Raw genomic sequence first — 21344 nt, 5'->3', positions numbered from 1 at the left:
AACCTGGAACCCAAAGCTATATAACTTGTTCACCCTGAAACCCATCAAGGGGTTACTGTCATTGGCATACACTAGGGGTTAGCAAACTTCTTTAAAAATCTGATGGTGAATATTTTGGGCTTTGTGGGCAACATGTGTTCTCTGGTCCATGTTCTTCTTTTCTTTTCTGAACCCTGTGAAAATGTAGAAACCACTATTAGATCTAGGTGTGTGTGCACGAGGCATTAGCTGATCAACAATGTTCCTTCTCTTGTCCATTTATACAGCTTTAAAGTAATTTGGCAAGGGATAATTTGATGAAAACTTGTGTTATAAATTCTGAGGCCTTTAGCTGTCCTTTTATTGAAGTGGGGTTACTATTCTCACTATGTTAGGTTGAACTGGGTTAACACCCCTACCCCCCAAATCTCAGTGGCTTGCTACATTTCTCAAATGAATCAGCAGGGAAATCTTCCCCACTCAGTGACTCAGTGACCCAACCTGATAGAGGCTCCGCCATTGTGTGGTTGCACCATCAGCGCACATGGCCTTCTCAGTCTGTATGACGAAGACAGGTTGTAGAACAGCTCTGAGCTCCCGGCTGCCTCAGGCTGCAGGTGACATATTTCACTGGCCAGAGTGATCACGTGGGTTACTCCAAGAGCAAGGAGGGCTGGGAAATATGGGGGAACAAATGGGACGTTTAGTATTACTGTCCCTTCCACAACCCCAGTGCTTTATTCATAGTCTTCAGAAGGAGAGTCTTGATGACATTACATCATTATAACACCAGTAGCTTCCAGTCCTTTGCCTTCTATCTTCGCTTCAACTCCTGTTTTTCTTTTTTACATTATAAGATTACATTCTTCTCCTTTCCCATGCCTTTCTCTTTCCGTATACAGAATTGTGTCAATAGAAGTCAGAATGAACCAAGTAGAAAATGATAGAAGTGAAAGGTATGTCGTCATTGGGTTTCTTCAGTATGAAAATTCAATAGGATTGATCCCTGCAAAGTCAGAGGCACCTTCTTTTGCCCTTGGAATACTCCTCTAACTCAGTGAGTCTCCCCGGGGAGAGCTGTTACTCCCTGGAGTATATCAGGCAATGTCTAAGGACATATTTTGGTTGTCAAAAGTGATGGGGTTGCTACCAGCATCTAGTGGGAAGAGGTCGATATATTACTAAATATCAGATATATTACTAAATATTGTGCAATGCATATGACAGCCACCAACCACAGAAAATTATCAAGTCCCAGAGGAATTGTATGCACATTATACAGTTGGAGAATTACTGATCTTAGCTGGTCTCATATTGTGGTCCCATTACTACCTATAACACTTTTATACTGAAATACAAGGGCTCCTTCTTAAAAAACGTTATAATTAATTTCCTTCCTTCTTTCCCCCCTTCCCTCTCCCTCCCTACTTTCCCTCATTTTCAACATGCACATGCATAGGACTGGCCCTACACCTACTACTGAATCAGAATTCCAGGGGGTAGGACCACAGTCTATTAAATAAATATCCCAGGACATTTATATGACCCTGAAGTCTGAGAACCAAGTACTAGGTCAAATCTTAAATCAACAGTTATCTCTATTTTCCTCCAAAACTTTGGATTTAGGTGGCCCAACCTCACAGTGGTGTCAACTCTGTTGAATTTTTGTGTTGAGTTAATAGCACTGTCATTCTCCTGCTGCCCCCAGATTCCCACCTGGCTTTCACCCCATTATTGGAGTACGTGCATTAAAAAATGCACAGTCTCACCAAGATTCAGAAAGAAAAAAAAGCCATTTTGTGTACAGCTGTTGCCTTTCTAGAATGTTCCCACTTCTGTGTGTGTGTTGCTCCCTTCAAGTTTCAAGTGTGTTGCCACTGTGTGTGTCTGTCCTGCATCTTCCCACTGCCCACTCATCTCTGGGCGTCTACAGTCTGGCTTCTCTCCCCACTTTGCCACCCAATCTCTTCTTGCAAAAGTCACCAGGGCCTTCTTTATTTCCATTTTCAGCGACCTTTTTTGAGTGCATTAAAGCAAACCTCTTAGAGGTTGGCAACCTTATAAAACTCATGTAGCACGGATCTGACTTTTTTGCTGGTGTGCACAGTTGAGCATGACTCTCAGCCTCCAAGCCAGGGAGAAATTGGATCTTACCTTCCCTTTGCTTGCCAATCCCCAGGGTAGGAAAGTAGTCAGTCACTGAAGACTTTTATACTTAAAAACATGTTTTACAAATTCAGGTTTATTGCATTTTTTTTTTTTTTAGCATGAAGCTAGTTATTTTAGTTCCTAATTCACTTAATTACCAAATTTCTTCAGATAAATAATTGCCCCTGTGATTCTTGTGATGTGTTGATTCTGACTAGACTCTTGCCTTATTTCATAGAATGCACCCGTATTCAGGGTAGCTAAGCCAGGCATTATCTTCCCTTTGAGGACCTGCAAATGAAATCTTTAAAATCCAGAAGAAGCAGAAGTACTCAGATGGAAAGGAAATAAAATAAGAGTGCAACCAATGCTGGGCATTCTTCCCCCCAAAACAGACCTTCCTCCATCCCTCCATTCTTCTCCTCTCCTCTCCTCTCCTCTCCTCTCCTCTCCTCTCCTCTCCTCTCCTCTCCTCTCCTCTCCTCTCCTCTCCTCTCCTCTCCTCTCCTCTCTTCTCCTTCCTCCTTCCCTTCCTTCCCGGCTTCCTTCCTTCCTTCCATATCCCATTTCTTCTACCTTTCTTCCTTCTTTCTTTCTCTTTTTTACACACTCAGCAAACACATTCCAGACAGTACATTAGGCTCTGGGGAGAGAACAATGAAACAGACTCAGCTCCTTGCCTTTAAGACGCTAAGGGTTTAGCACAGGACAGTGTTGTTATCAAATAAAACAATTGGCTAAACATGCCTTGAAGGTGAGGGTCCATGGACTGGGAGGGAGCGATGAAGACGGGGTGAGTGGAAAGCAGGTCGAGACTCAACCTGGAGAGGTGAGCAGGTGTCCCGCTGCAGCAGTTTCAGCCACTGCGTTCCCCTAGCGGATCCAGGGCCGAGAGATGTGAGCTTTCCTGGTGCAGCTGCGGGTCCTGAGGTGTGTGGACAGAGGAGGCTGGCGAAGGAGGGGCCACAAGTCTGGATGTTAATGTAGAAAAGAGCAGGACTGTGCATCGGTGACGGCTCAGTGGCCCCTGGCTTGGAGAAGTATGGGGCCCTGAAGGATGGGAGGGTCCGTAAAAAGCCCAGTGCAAAGTCTAGATGAGTTTGGTGTTGAAAGGTTGTCTGGGGTCATAGAAACCTTGACAGTCACACAGGTGAGAAGCACGGGGAGAGAAGAGGCCAAAGACAGATTCTTAGATCTGGGCAACTTTTTTTTTTTTTTTTTTAATTAACATATTTTTATTGATTTTAGAGATGAAGGAAGAGGGAGAGAGAGAGACATCAGCAATGAGAGGGAATCATTGATAGGCTGCCTCCTGCATGCCTCACGCTGGGGATTGAGCCTGTAATCTGGTTCACAGGTAGACACTCAACCACTCAACCATGCCAGCCGGGGCAAGGTCTGGGCGACTTCTGATGAGGGGAAGGATAAAGGAAAAGTTGCTTTGAAAACCTGTGTGGTACAGATTTATTTTTTTAAAAGTATATTTTATTGATTTTTTACAGAGAGGAAGGGAGAGGGAGTGAGTAATAAACATCAATGAGAGAGAAACATTGATCAGTTGCCTCCTGAACACCCCCGACTGGGGATGTGCCCGCAACCAAGGTACATGCCCTTGACCAGAACCGAACCTGGGACCCTTTAGTCCGCAGACCGACGCTCTATCCACTGAGCCAAACCGGTTAGGGCTGTGTGGTGCAGATTTAAAACGCTCACTGCTCTTCCCAGTAGACTGTGAGAAAGTCCTTTTTATGATGATGAACTCCTGTCCCCTTATCCTTCCCCTCCAGGAGTAACTCAGAGCACATTGCTCCCCTTTCCACGTGACAGCTCTTGAAACGATAGGGAGACAGCTCTCCGATTTCCCTTGCTCATTTCCTCTCTGGGTGACACTCTCCCTGCAGTCACGTGTGTGTCTCCTCCCCCCCCCCAGGCCAGTATGGGACATGGCTTCTAGCCCTCTTACCTGTACTGCTGGCCCGGCCAGCAGCAGGTGGTGGCCTTGCAATGGGAAGCATAAGGGGAACGCCTTCCTGCTTCCGAAGACATTTCTTTTCTTCCCATTTTTACAGCCGCCTCTGCATGAGCTGTTGGGTCAGTGTGCCCGAGGGGTGGAAGAGGCAGCTTGGGGCCCCGCTGAATAGCTTGGCTTTGTCTAGAGGCATGTTTTTCTGACTGTTTACAGTACCCGACAGGGTCGTTTTTGTTCTAGGGAGAGCTGGTTGGAGAAAGCAGGCTGCTGAGAAAGCTCTGGGGCTCCGCTTCCCTCTGGGGCTACCTCCCAGGGAGCTGCCATTTAGGATCCCCCAGGCACCCTCTGCCCAGCCGAGGTCATCTGAGGCCTCTGCATCCTCTGCCCAAGGCTCACACTGATACTGAGGGGAAGAGAAACCGTCACCGACTTCTCCAGCTTCATCGGAGCCAGGAAGGAGCCCCGAGCAGCATGATTTCGTTTTAATCATCAGTCCCATTACAAAAAAAAGAAAAAAAGAAAAGAAAAGAAAAGAAAATCCAACAACAGCTGTGTACCACTTTTCATAACTTTTCCTCCATGGTTGGCAGTCAGATTGCTTTCTTTTGCAGAAAACACGATGTCAGTGCTAGGCAGAATTTATGTGTAAAAACTTGAAAGGAGACAGTTTGGAAAGGAAGGCGAAATTAGTGAGGTTTTCAGTTTGCATTTGGAATGAATCACACACATTTGGGATTGGAACGTGCAAACAGAATGCTGGATTTTCTTTCTCGGGCCTTCCTGTTTTCTGTCCCAACCCTGGGCCCGTAGAGGCCTCCTCTCCCTGCAGGCTCTGCCCGGAGCAAGGGGAACCCAGGCAGGAGGGACCTGGAGCGCCGCCTCCCCGGTCAGCAGGGAGCAGGTTAGCATCTCCTGTAAGCCGGGCCTGGACTCTGGTCAGCTGATTGGTGTGGCAAGTACATTCCAGCAGGGGGAAAAAATGCTTGGCTGGTCGCTGTGGCTTCCAGAACATGCCGTCCTTCCATAAAATGACCCGAGAACACAGAGTGCTATTGAGGGCAGCTGGCTTTCTATGGAGCCCTCTACTTCTCTCCCCCAGGGGTCAAGACCCAGGTGGCCTCTGACAGTGAATTCTACAAAGAAGTCTAAAAAGAAGTGTAGGTTCAAGTCTCAGTTCTACCCATTATTGCTTTGATGGCCTGGGGTAAACTCTTGCCTATGTGAAGTTTGTAACCACCCTGAACTACAGCTTCGCCCTCTTTCCCTCTGCATGCCATGGGTGTTCCCCCTCCCCTTCCCCACCCTGCCCCGCCTTTGCTCATAGAAACAGGTCATACTTGGTGCATGATTTAAAGGTTTGTTCACAGGACTCATGGGACCTGCACAGTCTCGGATTCCTCCTTTGTAAAGAGCAATATGACTTCCTCTTAGGGAAGGCCTTCTTCCAGCTTTGAAGATGTATGATTTACTTACAGTATCAACTCAATGGGTGTTTGCTGGGCAGGATATAGGAAACTCTCTATTGCAATATTGTGTAGCTATCAAAATATATTCAGAGTTTTAAATAATTAGCATAACAAGGGAACTTTTGATACAGCCTTTGCCTGTTGAGGTCTGTTCTGCCATGGAATCTGTTCATGGTAATACTAACAAAGCAGAGAAGTGCATCCCAATATTTACCCGGATCACGGTTAGAGTCAGGATGACTCATGCATCGGCCAGCTGGCTGGAGCCCACTCTATCCTTCTGGTCAGTGTTACACTTGAAGTTGGTTATTCCTCAGCCAGTTATATCTTTCTGAATACCACGCAGGGATAAAGAGGTCTCCATAAAGCAAAGGAGATGGGAGTAAGGAAAGGAAGAGTTACCATATATGAGGATTTCTCGGAGAAATCCTGAGCTGGTGTTGTGTCTGCTACTTAAGATTATCTGATTGGTCTGCTCTGTAGGCACCATGGCCATTTGCTGCTCAGGGGCTGACGTGGGTTAGTTAGGAAGTGGGCCATCTGCAGCCAGAAAGGTTTGAGATGATCAAGGGGGGAAGAGGTGAGAGGAAATGCCATTGTGGTGAGTTTCCTTTCATTGTGCATTGATCGATTCTTCTAGAGGAAGGCTCTGGACGGAGTCCCTTTCCATGTTCACTGCTGCTAGATTGACTGTTAAACAGTGGTTTTAGTCTTGGGTGGTTTTTGATGAGACAACTGGGAAAATCCTGGAAATACTCTACTATAAAAAAAAATGCTAATCTGTAAATCTGTAGATAACCATGACTCTCAAATCATGATTGCCTGTCTAACCCTATTTCTTTCTACCTGGACAGTCCCTCAACTTCACTCCACTCAACCGAAATGAACCCCTTCTTGTCCCCCCTGGCTGCTTCTCTCTTGTTCTAGTTCTCAGTTGGAACCTGCCATTCCTCCTAAGATGTAGTTCAGTTTTCCTCTTCTCTGTCTTTTCTGTTACCGATCAAGTCCAGGCTTCTTTCTTCTCTCTTTGGAATTCTGCAGCAATCTCTCAGTCCATGTTCCTGCCTTCAGGCTTGTTCCCCCATCTCAATACACTCTTTCTGCCATCAGAATGACTAAAGAAGTAAGTAATTCAGCAACCATTTCTGGGTCAGTCATGCTCTTCACAGGGCTGAGTGTAGGACAGCAGATTAATCACTGTTTCTGCTCTCACTTATGTTCTAGTGCTGAAGACCAACAAAGCCAGGTATACAGGCACATAACTAAGGTGTTTATCAACGTTATCAAGAAGAAAGAAACAGCCCTAGCCAGATTTGCTCTGTGGATAGAGCATTGGCCTGCAGACTGAGGGGTCCTAGGTTTGATTCCAGCCAAGGGCACATGCCCAGGTTTTGGGCTTGATCCCCAATGGGGGGCATGCAGGAGGCAGCCGATCAATGATTCTTTCTCTCTCATCATTGATGTTTCTATCTCTCTGTCCCTCTCCCTTCCTCTCTGAAATCAATCAATAAATATATTAAGAAAAAAGAAGAGGAAAGAAACAAGGATTTGGGATGGAGGATAAAAAGAGCGAGAAGGACCTAGAATGGAAAGAGGCGGAGACATAAATGTTCCAGGCAGAAAAGACAGTGTGTGCAGACTCTGAGATGTGTAAAAGCTGGGTGGGCTCCAAGCACTGAAAACCAGAAGAGAATGGCTAGTGCACAGGCCATCAAAGAGAGAGATTCATGGTAGGATCAACGAAATGGGCCGCATCACATCACACAGGCCTTGTGGGCTGTAATAAGGAGTGCATTTTACTCCAGGTTCAGTGGGAAGCTCCTTAGGAACTTTAAACACAAGAGTAGTTTTCTCAAATTTACATTTTACTATTACTCTTACTTTGTGGTGTGTGGGTCAGAGGAAGAAGAAGGAGAAGGTGTGGAGACCAAGTAGGAGATTGTTGTGGAAGTCCGGGTAAGAGATGTAGAGTCTACACTGTAGATTAAGGCATCAGCAAGAGAGATGGAGAGAGTTGGGCAGATTTAAAATAATTGCAGAGATAAAGTCAATGTGATCTATTGGGTTAGACATGAGTGGAAAACCACAGGACGAAGTTAAGAATGGCAGCTATGAACAACTGGATGGAGGGTTGATCTTTTGCAATTTTGACCCTCTAAACTCCTTTCCACTTTTAAGGACTCATATGATTAGATTGGGGTCACCTAAACCATCCAAGCAATCTCCTCATCTCAGCAGGTTCAAACATCCCACGTGTCAGTGTTGCATCTGTATCGCCCTGTCGGCTGGGACGTCCTTCAGAGAAAAGATTATGGCTTAGTCATGTTGGTGTCACCATTACTTAACACAGTGTAAAGCCTGTAGAAAGCTCAAAATTGTTTCAGATGAGTTTTAAGTGGTTTCTCTAGACGCTGTAGTACCTAGCATATCTCCCCCCTTCACCTTCAGAGCATGTCCTTCTGTTCCCTGATCAGCCGTTAGTCTGAGACAGCCCTGCTCTGATCTCTTGATGCATTTCAGAGGTCTTGGGTTGTTCTAAGTGGATTGATTCCAAGTTCTGTAAAGCCGAGTGACTTAGCATATTGTCCTTCAACTTGTCTTTTTTAAGGAGGCAGGCATATTTCATGCCACTGAAAAGCATGCTAGCTATGCAAGTGGTCACTTAACAATTATGAATAAGTATACATTTTCACAACCACTACTTGTAGTGCTTAGAATGGAACATTTTACACCTGATAAAGAAGTTGACAAAAATATGGTTGATGCCTGCACAATATATTCACCATAAAGTGCTAAGAGTTGAAAGCATTTTGAAAATGGTACACACATACAGGCCCTGACCAGAGTGGCTCAGTTGATTGGGTGGCATCCGTGTACCCATAAGTTGATAGTTAAATTCCTGGTTAGGGCATATGCCTGGGTTGCTGGATCAATCCCCAGTAAGGGGTGTATAAGAGGCAGTGATTGATGTTCTACTCTCCCATAGATGTTTCTCTCTTTATTCCTCACCCTTCCTCTCTTTCTAAAAATCAATAGAAATACTTTTTAAAATTCTAAAAAAAAGTAAATATAGTATGATTTCAATTTTATAAGACTTTTCGGTAGCTATGCAAATATATACATTTATAGCTATGTGTAAAAAATGATGGTAAAAAAGTGCACCAAAATATTAACAACTGGTTTCGCCTGTGGTGGGAATTTGGCTAACTTCAATTTTATTTTTTATACTTTTTCTGTTTCTAAATTTTATAATAAACATTTTCTACTTTTGAATTCAGGAAATCTGTAATATTTGCTTTTGAAAGTAATTTATTATTACTGGCAAAAATTATTATTAATATTGGAAAAAATGTAAGAGCCACACCCAAAGGCACATGCTTTTTCATGTCCCTCCCCCTTTCCACCCAGCATCATGGCTGCAGTAGAAGCCTTTGCATTTCTAAAGCACCAGGAGTATAAAAGTTTTAAAATTTAATTTTAATTTTTAATTTTGGCTAGTGATGAAGACAACAAGAAACCAGAGTTCTTTCTTTTCTTTCTTCTAGTTTTAATATGTGTTTATTGGTTTCAGAGAAAAAAGGAGGGAGAGGGAGAGAGAGAGATAGAAACATCAATGAGAAGAGAGTCTTTGATTGGCTGCCTCCCACAGACCCCACACTGGGGATCAAGTCCATAACCCAGGCATGCGCCCTGACCAGGAATCAAACTGTGACCTCCTGGTTCATGGGTCAATGCTCAACTATTGAGCGACACTGGCCAGGCTGAAACTAGATGTCCTTGATTTGAAATGCTTTTTGTAGCCAAGAGAATGGAGGTTCATGCACATAAATGATTATTGACCTAGGAGAGGATTTGGGGGTGACTTAAAATGGGAAAATGTCATCAGCGTTCAAGAGGTTTATTTAAGGTGTGCCAGATTCGATCTGGTTGACTCCCCAAACTCAGGCAGATGTTCCAGAGGTTTCCGAGGAAGGCTTCCGTCTGCCCTGGAACGTGAGATGGCAGCGGGACTTTCTGAATGCAGCCTAATTCCCAAGACCAAAATAGTCCAGTGAGTCACTTGGATATATTCTGAATCAAAGACTTAGAAACCCAGCCATGCAGAACCTCCACTGCTCAGCTCAGAGTGAACGTCAGCTCATTTGGATTTCAAGGCTGCTGAGGGAGCTGCTGCTGCTCAAGGCAGCTGGGGGAGTGTTAGAGTGAAGAGAGATGATTCTATGGGCAAGGAATACATGCTATGGTATGCTACGGCCTTTTAATTATTTTTTTCATGCTCTCTGTGCTGCTCAGCCTGGTGTAAGGCGCATACAACGTGTTGGGTGGATGACAGAGACCAGAGCAGAATCTTATGAAGTGCTGACCGAGGAGGCTGCCAGCCATCTGGTTTGCTGGGACTGCCCCTCTGCACAACTCTCATCTTGGTTTAATCATGAAGTGTCCTCTTTCAAAAGCCTCCCATTTGCGATGATCGCTTTAGAGGGTTACCCTGTGACCGAGGTGGCTAAGAGCAATCTAGAATCCCGTGGTGATGTCATCTCTGTCTGCATAGCAGTTGTCTGCCTGGCAAGAAGGTGAGAGCCACACCCAAGGGCACATGCCTTTCGATGCCCCTCTCCCCCTTCCTACCTGGCATCATGCCTGCAGTAGCGCCTTTGTACCCAGCCATTGCAGATAGAGACACGACACTGTGGAAGGAGCCCTAGCCCATGAAAGCCCTGGACGCGTTGATTTCTTTCTGTGGCCGCAGCTGTCACATGTGGTGGCAAGATTTCTGGGACTCTGCCCTCTGCATCGGGGGCCGATGGGATGCCATCCCGAGAACACATTGCAACTGACAAGCTGCCTTGACATTTGCTCTCTGGCCCCCAAGCCATGGATTTGCTTCTTCTTTATGACAGTTTGCACGTCTGCTCCCTTCATTCCTCTGGGGACTCCCGCTCCATCCCCTTGTCAACTTTAGAAGAATAAGTTGAAAGGCAGCGTGTCTAATGAACGGAGGATTTAGTACCCTTAATTGCCCCAGAAGCCCCAGCAGTCAGTCTCCAGGACCAAGCTGACGAGGGACTCAAATTGAGACAAACGTCTGTGTCTCCACAAAGGCCAGGCACTTTGGTTTTCTGACTCCCGCCGGGAAGTGATAAAGGAGATTGGGGAAATGCTCGCATTTTCTGAATGGGGGTTTAAGTTCCCAGAAACCTCCCATGCTCTGTAAATAAAAGATCAAGCACTGAGCTAGTTCAAAATGAAGAGAATAGTTCTGAACTTGTCCTGGGTCCCTGAGCCCTCTGAGAAAGGATGAGGATGGTGGATCCTGTTCCCAGAAAAGTGTGCATGTGCATACACAAAGAAACCTTTGCATGTCATTTCAGAGGAGTTGTGTTGTCCAGTCAGCTCTGTGGATTGTAGATTCATGTAGTAGACATAGCGGGTTGACTCCATGATGTGCAAGCTCCATGCTCCCCTACCTTCTCTTTATTATAAACCCTGTTCTCTGCCCTGGCCAGCTACCTCAGTTGGTTAGTGTCCCGTCCTGATACACCAAGGTTGTGGGTTTGATCCCTGATCAGAGCACATACCAGAATCAACCAATGAATGCACACATAAGTGGAACAAATTGATATAACTCTCTCTCTCTCTCTCTCTCTCTCTCTCTCTCTCTCTCTCTCTCTCTCTCTCTCTCTCCCTCTCTCTCCCTTCCTCTTTCTATCTCAAATTAATAATTAAAAAATTTAAAAATATGTATTATTTAAGAAAAAAAAAGAGAAGCCCTGTTCTCCTTGTATACCTCACCCTTCTCCATGTCAATTGTGCACTTGAGTGGAGGCCTTGACCCCAGCCCTGGGCATGGAGGTGGTGGAAGAGTGACTGGGCGAAGCCAATGACGATGGTCCTGTGCCAGAGGTGGGTTCTGGCATAGGTATGTGATCCTTTATTGGCCAATAAGACAGGAGGGTAACTCTACATGAGGAGCTTTGGGTAAAATTTTTATCCTTCTTAAAATAATAGACAGTAGTATGGAATAAACAATCTTGTATTGCAAACGAGAGAAAGCAAAAAGAACCCTGTGGGATAGCTTGGTATTGGCCATATGTGGATTGTATATGTATTATTATGTTCATGTGCTGATGCATACATATGCGTATTTTTACATATGAGTGTTTACATATTTATATGTATGTATACGTCTGGGCACACCCATATATTTCCTACCTCTCATTGATGAAAGGGCCGAGAAAAAGGGACACCCCAGTACCAATGAACACACCGAGGACCCAGATCTTGACACTACTGAGCGGAAACACGTTTTCTGCAGAAATATCAGGATCGGGGCATGAATCAAGGTGATACTGGAAGAGAAGGCATGCTAACGCCCTAACTCAGTGGTCGGCAAACTGCGGCTCGTGAGCCACATGTGGCTCTTTGGCCCCTTGAGTGTGGCTCTTCCACAAAATACCACGGCCTGGGTGAGTCTATTTTGAAGAAGTGGCGTTAGAAGAAGTTTAAGTTTAAAAAATTTGGCTCTCCAAAGAAATTTCAATCCTTGTACTGGTGCTATTTGGCTCTGCTGACTAATGAGTTTGCCGACCACTGCCCTAACTGATCCTGTCTTTCACAGTCTAACTGGCGGGTTTTTATCCATTAAGTTTGTGATCAAATTAATGGCTTCCTTGGCCATACACTCTTAGTTGCACCTCCTTTGAACTAACCAGCCCCTTGGCTTGCAACAGTGTCCTGTGCCACACCATGCGGGAGGCCAGACGTTCTTCCCTCCCTGCAGTGTGCTTGCAGAAGCCTCCATGCAGAGAAGGCAAACCCATACTTGGAGTGGGGAAGTGGGAATTGCAGGCTCCGCCTCCCCTATGGCTGGACACTATGGGTGGACGTGGTGTGCTATAATCACCTTCTACCCAGGGGCTGGCAGACGCCCTTGCAGGTGCTATAGGGCTTGGCATCTATCTCTGCTGCTGACGGGTTGGACATTCGTCAGTGGCAATGGCTAGGTCAGTGGTAAGCGTGGTACGAGGAAGCCCAACCTGCTGGACCCTTGCCCAGCCTCCATTCCTGCCACCTGAGCTCTTCCATGCCCCGGAGTGGCTGAGAACAGGAGGCTGGCTGCCATCTACGAGCGGTGAGGCATTCCTCCAAGCACGCCTCATGCACCCTTGCTTCTGCTGCTTCCCAGGGCACCTTGTGTCACAGCCTGCACTGCCCTCCTCTGTTTGGCCCACACTTCTGCTACCTACTGGATGAACAGAGAGGATTCTGTGCCAAAGTCTTGCTTGTCCATGTGATCTCAGTCAGTAGCGGGGCAAGGTGGACGATATGGGGAAGGTAGGAAAGCCTTACCCACTTAAGCTCCAAGGATAAAGACTCTCTGAGGGTTTCAAGCTTAGACACACGTGAAATATGCATGTCTCCCTTTTCTCCCTAGGTTAGCGCTTCCGCTTGCGCTTGCACACACGTTCAGTTCACTGAAACATAATGTGACCGGGCAAATAAATACTCAGAAGGAAGCATGGTGTCGCCAGGGATCACAGCCTCTGCCAGGAAATCTAGAACAGGTTGTATTCGGCAAAAGGAAGAGGTGCTACAATAGCCTCAGCCATTGATTTGATATGAAAAAAGGACAGCCCTAGTCTGTGGCCTACTTACGCACAGCTGTATTAAATATGACAGGATTTCACTACCACCACCATCGAATTTAGACTATTTCTTGGATGCTTATGTAATTTTTTTTTTTTTTTTTTTTTTTTTTTTTTTTTTTTTTTACTTATTGTGAGACTATTTGGGGAGCTGAGCCCAGGAAATGTGCTCTTATTCCCTAGAATATCTCTTTGCATTATGATTAGTTTGGCTGTTTGCTTTTCTCCAGGACAGAAAGATTTGGAGAGTTAACCTGATATTCCTGGGTGGAATGTCTTCTTATTTGTTTATACTATTTAAGGAAAAATATCGTTTTTAAAAAATAGTTTAAAAAACTACTTTGCAGCCTTGTTAGTATGGCTCAGTGGTTGTGCATCAACCCATGAACCAGGAGATCACGGTTTGATTCCAGGTCAGGGCATCCCTCACAGGAGGCGTGCAGGAGGCAGCCGATTCATGATTCTCTCTCCTCATTGATGTTTCTATCTCTCTCTCCTTCTCCTTCCTCTCTGAAGCCAATAAAAAAAAATCTATTTAAAAAATAGTTTGCAGCCATGTATGGGGGCCTATGTTCTTGAGAGGAGAGAGTTCTGCAGAACTTAGCCTCATGTCCTAGGACTTTGCTCCTCCCCCCTCAGGCCCCTCGCTTTCTTTCACCCTCACTCCATAGCACGTGCCACACCTGTGGTTGCTTGTGGCTACTCTGGACCCCTCCTCTTTGTCAGAGGACATTCTGTTCTTCCCAACAGCCCTAACCTGTTTGCAGCGTGGCTCACAGGACTCTGCACAGGCTCACCCCCGAGGACAGTACTAGCGTCAGCCTTTCAAAGACCGAAGCTTCTGGGCCAACAGCTTTCAAACACTGAGACGATTGGGAGAGGGAGCAATACATGGAAGTTAGAGAACACAGTCTTGGCATTAAAGGAGTAGGATATCTTGGCATTCATCACGTATAACCCTTGAATATTTTGGAAAAATTCCATTTCATTCTTCCTTTTTTTTGGGGGGGGGAGGGGTGGACCTGAAATAAGAGGCCATAGTACAAGTCAGGAATATGGAGACTGGGAGGTGAGATTCGGTAAGGGAACAACTTTTCTGAAGAAAACATACTTTCCAAAGCAGCTCAATGGACAAAATGCTTGCTGGGAAAGTTAAATAGTCTGAAAATCACCTGAGTTCTGTAGTAATAGAAATAAAAGAATAAAAATTAGAGTGTCTTTTTGATTAAAAAGAAAGAGCAACGTAGTGTTAGGATGGAAAAGTTATATATATAATATCTAGCGTGGGCTTTGGGATTCAGATCTGGATGGAAATACAGACTGTTGGAACTTGAGAAAACATGTTAGCTTCTGCACTCATATAATGAGAAGAATATTTCATTTTTCACTTGTTTTTCTTTATCATTGTGGCAAAATATATATAACACAGACCACACCACCTTGACCATTTTTATGTGTACCTCCAGTGGTATTAACCACATTCACATCATGGTGCTACCATCACCACCATCCATCTCTAGGACATCTTGCAAAACTGAATCTCTGGACGCATTAGACGACTCCCATTTCTCTCCCTTTCTTCTCACCCCCTGTTGCTGTTCTCCTTCCTGTCTCTATGAATTCAACTACTCTAGGGACCTCATCTAAGTTGAGTCCTACAATATTTTTTTGTGTGTGTGCCTGGATTATTTCACTTAGCCTAACATCTTCAAGGTCCATCCATATTGTAGCATGTGCCAGCATTTCCTTCCTTTTTAAGGTTAAATAATATTCCATTATGTGTATAAGTCACATTTTATTTATCCATTTATCTGTCAAGGGGCATTTGGGTTGCTTCTACCTGTTGGCCATTGTGATAAAGCTACTGTGAACATGCATGTGCAAATATGAGATCCGAGTATTAGTTTGTTAAGGCTGCTATAACAAAGTAGGCTGAGTGGTTGAAACAACAGAACATTATTTTCTCACAATTCTAAAGGCTAGAAGTCTGAGATTAAGGTCTTGGTTTCTTCTGAAAACTTTCTCCTTGGTGAACAGATGGCTGTCTTCTTGTATCTCGATGGGGTCTTACTTTGAATAGGTAATGCACTGACATGGCTTAAATTGAAGATTTACAAATTTCCTCTTCTTATAAAGACAACCGTCATGTTGAATTAGAACTGATCATAATTACTCTATTTTAACTTAATTACCTCTTTTAAGACCCATATCCAAAATCATTCTGGAGTACTAGTGGATTAGACTTCAATATACGAAATCTGTGGGAATACCATTCGGCCCATAATACCCTGCTTCGAATTGTTTTGTGTATATACCCAGAAACAGAATGGCTGGATCACATGGTAAATGTATTCCTAAATTTTTGAGGAAATGGTTTATTTTTATAAAGTGGTTATGAGATTCAAAGGCATGTGAAGCACTTAGCGGATGGTTGCTTGGCCCCCCAAAATGTTGACTCTAATTAGTTGTATAGACTGTAAACTGTCTGATCCCAGAATTTTGAGGCAAAGAAATTCAGTCCAGAAAAGTTAAGCAATGTATGCCTTCAAGTTTCTAGTGAGCAGCAGACTCAGAAAAAGAACCTAGGTTCTGACAAGGTCAGGGCTCTCTTATGCACCACTTCTCTGCAGTCCTTCATATAGACTGTTCTACTATTTGCTATTAACTATTCGCTGGTTTTTATGGCATTTGATTCTTTTCTTCCATTTTTAAACCTAGTTTTCTGAATAGGTAACATATTTGTGTATCTGTACAATGAAGTATCATTTGATATTAGAAAGGAAAAAGTACTGATGCATGCTACAACATGGGCGGACCTTGAAACCATTGTGCTAAGTGAAAGGAGCTAGCCATGAAAGCTCACATGTTATCTGATTCCATTTATATGATGTGTCAAAAATAGGCAAATCTATACAGACAGAATGTAGGACCAGAGAGAAGGATAGTATTGGTGGAAAAATGGAGACTAAATGCTAAGGAGTATGATTTTTTTTGGGGGGGGGTGTAGTAAAAATGTTATAAAATTGATTGTGATGAAGGTTGCACAACTCTGTGAATGCATGAAAAACCATCGGATTGTATGGTTCAAACTGGTGAATGTGAATTATATCTCAATAAAGCTGCTACAATACCAATTAGAGGGAGAAGGTAATGTCCTGGATCTATTTTAGACCTTGGGGTCTGCAGCCCTGGAGATTCAGAATTCAGACTCTTCAGTAGCCAACATTCTACTATTTCTCAAAAAGCGGAATGTATCACATACCCACATGTGATCTTGGGGACTTATGGGCAGTTCCTGGGCTGGTAACCACTTCTGACTCATTTGTTTCCACGTTTGACCATGAGCAGCTTTGGAATGGAGGAGGTTCTTGAAAGAAATAAGGACGTTCTAGATCCCACCTACCTTCCAGGCTTACATAGGAGGGTGCCTATTAGAATTTCTCTCTCACACTTTTTATAGACCACCAGCCAGCTCCTCAGGAGCTTCGGCCCGGCGGGAGTACTGAGTAGAATTTCATTTGACGCTGCAGGCGCTCCTTTGCTGACCTCTCCTGTCCTGCCTGTTTCTAATGTGTCTTGGCTTCATGTATCCTCAGGTCCCAGGGGAAATCTTGGCAGAACACCCTGTTATATGTCAATACGAGTGCCTCTCTCAGCTTTTCTTCACATTGAGTTTTCTCTGGGTTGTCACTCTTGAAGCTCTTCTTTTTTCTTCTTGCCTTAAAGAGAGACCTTTCTCTCCTGAGTCTCCCTTTTCTTCACTGAGCTGTCAATCTCACGAGGCCTCCTGAGACCTTGCCCCATCCCTTCTGTTCACTTCTCTCTCTCTTTTTAAAAAAATATATTTTATTGATTTTTTTTACCGAGAGGAAGAGAGAGGGACAGAGAGCTATCGATAGAAACATTGATGAGAGAGAAACATTGATCAGCTGCCTCTTGCACACCCCCTACTGGGGATGTGCCTGCAACCAACGTACATGCCCTTGACCAGAATCGAACCCAGGACCCTTCAGTCCGCAGGCCGATGCTCTATCCACTGAGCCAAACTGATTTCGGCGACTTCTCTCATCTCTTTACCTCTTTCTCCCACTTGCTTCTTTTCTCCTCTAGACTGTTGCTCAAATGCCTCGTCGCTTTTTAGAAAGCAGTCATCAATGTGCAACAAACAAAAAAAACAAACAAAACAAAAAACAAAAAACAACCAAACACCAAAAGTTGCCCTGGATCTTTATGTGCTTTATGTCTTTTTCACAGTTACCTTTTGGGAAAAGTCTGTGCATTTTCCTATTTTCATGCATGTGTATTTTTTGAGGAAGAGGCCCAGGGAAGGAAGTTAAGAGCCCCATGCTAAAGTTAAGTCTAGAACATTCCTTACCTAGACAAATTCTGGATGTGAAAGTGAACTGAAGCTGCAACAGGAGTTGAGCCGAGTGTCGAAAACCATTTCCCCAGGCATCATGCTAGAGGCCCAAGTGGGCTCGCATTCCGGTGATACGGCTAGCTGCAGTGAGAGTGCTATTGGGTGTCAAACCTCATTTTATTTATTGTTTAGGCCTTAGAGGACGGAGCAGTTTCCTGGAGAAAAAATAGTGTCCTTAGTAAGAGACATGGGCCCTTCCTTCACAGACAAAGCCCCCTAATGGTTGTTGAGATGCATTTGGTTTTGTGCATTTATTTTACTTGGAGTGTTATGGTTTCTGGTGGCTAGCCAGCTTTAAGAGTCTCGGTGACCTTGAGTGTTTAGTCTAGTCTGGGGCTGGTTAATCCTCTGTAGGAAGGGAGAGGCATCAGGTAGAGATTACCATCAGCATGAGGTGAGCAAGGAATCCATTAGTGGGCTGAGAGCCCCTTTCTTTGATATTGGGGGGGGGGGGGGGGTTGGCCCTCACTACACACAGCAAAGTGTCACTGAGACATAGTGTTTTGCAAACAGAAGCCACAGTCACAGCTTTCGGTCACTTGACCATTAACGACCATTAAAGTAATTCCTGTCAGGTAGGACCTAGGCTTATCATTTCATCAGAACCCCCACCCCCCTACCCCCCTGAAGAGCAGGGGTGTTAGTTTATAAACACACCCCAGAGCCAGAGCCCTCTCCTCTCACAGAAGAAAGCTTTGTGATGTTGTCAGTAAGGCTGGGGCCAGAGCACCATTTCATGAGGAAAGTAGCTGGTTTACTGACGGAATGTTTCCATCTTAGCATCCGGGGAACTGAAGGCCAGAAATGTTAAAATGTTCGTGGCAATATAGCTTTACAGTCGAGTCTGGCTCTCTCGCGAGACCCAGCTCATGTCACCATGGTTCCCGGGAAGCCGCTTTCTAACCTGCATCTGTTATCTACGCAAGTGTGGACATCGGAGTAGAAAGCCTGTTCGAGGATTTAATCCAGGACTTTTTTCTTGGCTCCCAGCTGTAATATTGCTGACACAGTTCAGCAATCATCCTCTACAAGCCAGTGCAAATAGCCTGTGATGAAGAGTAATTGCAACTGTAGGGCTAAATATAATCATCCTATATGGGAAGGCTGCCTGCTCACCTCTGGGCCAGCTCTGGACGTGGAAGGAGAAATAAATACTCACCCCATGCAGTTGCAGTGACCATCCCATTGAGGATTTATGTGACAAGCTGAGCACTGCGCCTTGCATATAATAAATTCTCAATAAACATTAGTTGCTTTTATTATTCTCATGAGCAGCTACTTGTTAATAACAAAGCTGCTGCCAAAAACAGCAGTGTAGTCGACTTGGCCACTTGCCTTTACCTAGCCCATATTTACCCAGTGGCGCTGCATACGTTGCTGGGTTCCTTAATCTTGCTGGGTCCTTAGCAGTGTTCCCATTTTAAGGATGAGGCTTACGTAGATTAATAGCTTCCCAAGGTTTTACAGCTAACGAGTGCTCTGGTTTGGTTCCCTTCCCGCTAGGCCTCTTCTTTGTTTTCCAGCTTAACCGTATGTGACGCTGATGGAGACTTTTAAATCATCCAATGGTATATACCAGTGGTCGGCAAACTCATTAGTCAACAGAGCCAGGGATCAACAGTACAACGATTGAAATTTCTTTTGAGAGCCATTTTTTTAAAACTTTAACTATATAGGTAGGTACATTGTTATTAACTTAATTAGGGTACTCCTAAGCTGGCCTTTGCTAAAAACTCAAGGGGCCAAAGAGCCGCGTGGCTCGCGAGCCACAGTTTGCCGACCACTGGTATATACAGATGAGTGAGCACCTCCCTCAGCTCTTCATGCCACGATCCAATAAGAAAGACTTGTGAGAATGGCCATCAATAATATGCAATTAAAATCCATCTAATTCAAACTTGCAACATAAAATCTTACAACATCAATCTATCCAGGAGTCATTATATATATTAACTTCCTGTATTTTGGGTTAGCCCTTAAAAGCAGTTTGGGAAAATTGTAGGTCACTGTGTATGAGACATCATGGAACATATTGAATTCATACCTTTCCCTCAACATTTGTGATCACATAGGTAGGTGGGACATTCTCCTGGTATGTATGTGCTTTTTGTGTGCTCTGTCTTGGAGAGTAACCAACTGACGTGTTTCAAGGTGACTTCCTAGAACTGTGGTCAGCAAACTGCTGCTCGTGAGCCACATATGGCTCTTTGGCCCCTTGAGTGTGGCTCTTCCACAAAATACCACGGCCTGGGCGAGTCTATTTTGAAGAAGTAGTGTTAGAAGAAGTTCAAGTTTAAAAAATTTGGCTCACAAAAGAAATTTCAATCGTTGTACCATTGATATTTGGCTCTGTTGACTAATGAGTTTGCCGACCACTGGCCTAGAACAAATTCTAGACTCATTACCTAAGACTGGAGAATTCCACTTCTTCTGAGGCCCCGAGTTACAGTGCCACCTGAAGCAATGCCTTGTAATCAAGGCGATGATGGTTGATTCAGGAGTGAAAACTAAAGGCCTGCGTCTCTCAATTCCCCCATCAGGACTCTTTGAGGACCTGAAACCATTTTGAAATGTGAGTCAATTTACATAAGGAAAACTGTTTTGAACATAAGTTGTTTGCTTTTGTAAATGAGGGTTCTCTCTTTGGAAAATCTAATGCTTAAACTGAGTGGTTTTCTCAAAGTGATTCCTTCGTCTTGGTTTTTTAATGGCCCGTCATGAACCTCAAACTGGCAGTGCCACCCTTGGGAATTGCACTAAGGCAGGGGGTTGTATGTGGCAGGACCAAAGAGTGAGGCCACTCCATCTTTTGCCAGGCTGTGGTTTGCAAAACACACTCTCAAACGTGTCCAGTCTCCGTGGAGAGGAAGGGGATGCGATTCTGCAGACACAACCAAGATGCAGAGGATAGCCTCTGTTTCTTTGGCCCAGAGTGTGGGATTCAAGGAGAAGAATCCTGCTGACACTGTTTTGTTGTTGTTGTTAATCCTCACCTGAAGATATTTTTTCATTGACTTTTAGGGAGAGTGGAAGGGAGAGGGAGAGACAGAGAGAAACATTGATGTGAGAGAAACACATCAATTGATTGCCTTCTGCATGAGCCCTGAGGGGAGAAGCCTACAACCAAGGTACATGCTCTTGACTGGAATCAAACCCCGGCCCTTTGGTCCATAAGGCTGGTGCTCTATCCACGGAGCCAAACCGGGAAGAGCCCAAGTTTTTTTTTTTTTAATATTGCTTTGTACCTTCTTGACATAAAGAATATTAGAATGTGCTGTAGGCTTGGAGAAAGGGCTACATTTTTTTTTTTATTTTTTTTTTTTATGATTTTTTCCTCTGAGATGGTATCAAGTTAGAAAGAATTGGAAGGAACCCTGTTAGTGTTCCAACGTAGCTCCAATGGTTGAACGTTGACCCATAAACCAGGAAGTCAGGCACCTGCCCAGGTTGTGGGCTCAGTTCCCAGTAGGGGATATGCAGATGTGCAGGAGGCAGCCAATCAATGATTCTCATCAGTGATGTTTCTATCTCTCTCCCTCTTTCTCTCTGAAATAAAGAAAATATAATATACATATATTTTATTTAAAGAAAGAATCGGAAGGAGGCCAGCACCTTCTCCTCCTTTGTTCCAATGAAGGGCATCCACTGAGGACCATCTACCAATACACATTCCTCTTAGTTTGCAGTTAATTTCTCAACTATCCTCCTTTTGTAAT

At 44.4% G+C, this 21344-nt stretch overlaps 1 protein-coding gene across 2 annotated transcripts in view; it reads left to right on the top strand.

The window, feature by feature from the left end:
* The window catches only part of MAP2K6 (mitogen-activated protein kinase kinase 6), an 84564-nt gene that overhangs the window by 30553 nt on the left and 32667 nt on the right, over nucleotides 1-21344 (top strand). The window contains exon 1 of one of the 2 annotated variants that reach the window (XM_045570762.1): nucleotides 913-935. The exons of the other annotated variant lie outside the window; for it this stretch is intronic. Within the exon in view, the coding sequence (XP_045426718.1) occupies nucleotides 920-935 (16 nt within the window). The 5' untranslated portion in view covers nucleotides 913-919. Of the gene's footprint in view, nucleotides 1-912; nucleotides 936-21344 lie in introns of those variants that run through there. 2 annotated transcript variants of the gene reach the window in all.

This window comes from Pipistrellus kuhlii, unplaced genomic scaffold (assembly GCF_014108245.1).
Source record: "Pipistrellus kuhlii isolate mPipKuh1 unplaced genomic scaffold, mPipKuh1.p scaffold_m20_p_37, whole genome shotgun sequence".
Classification (NCBI taxonomy): Eukaryota; Metazoa; Chordata; class Mammalia; order Chiroptera; family Vespertilionidae; genus Pipistrellus; species Pipistrellus kuhlii.
Note: the sequence above shows the minus strand (reverse complement) of the source record. Positions and strands in the feature narration are given on the sequence as shown.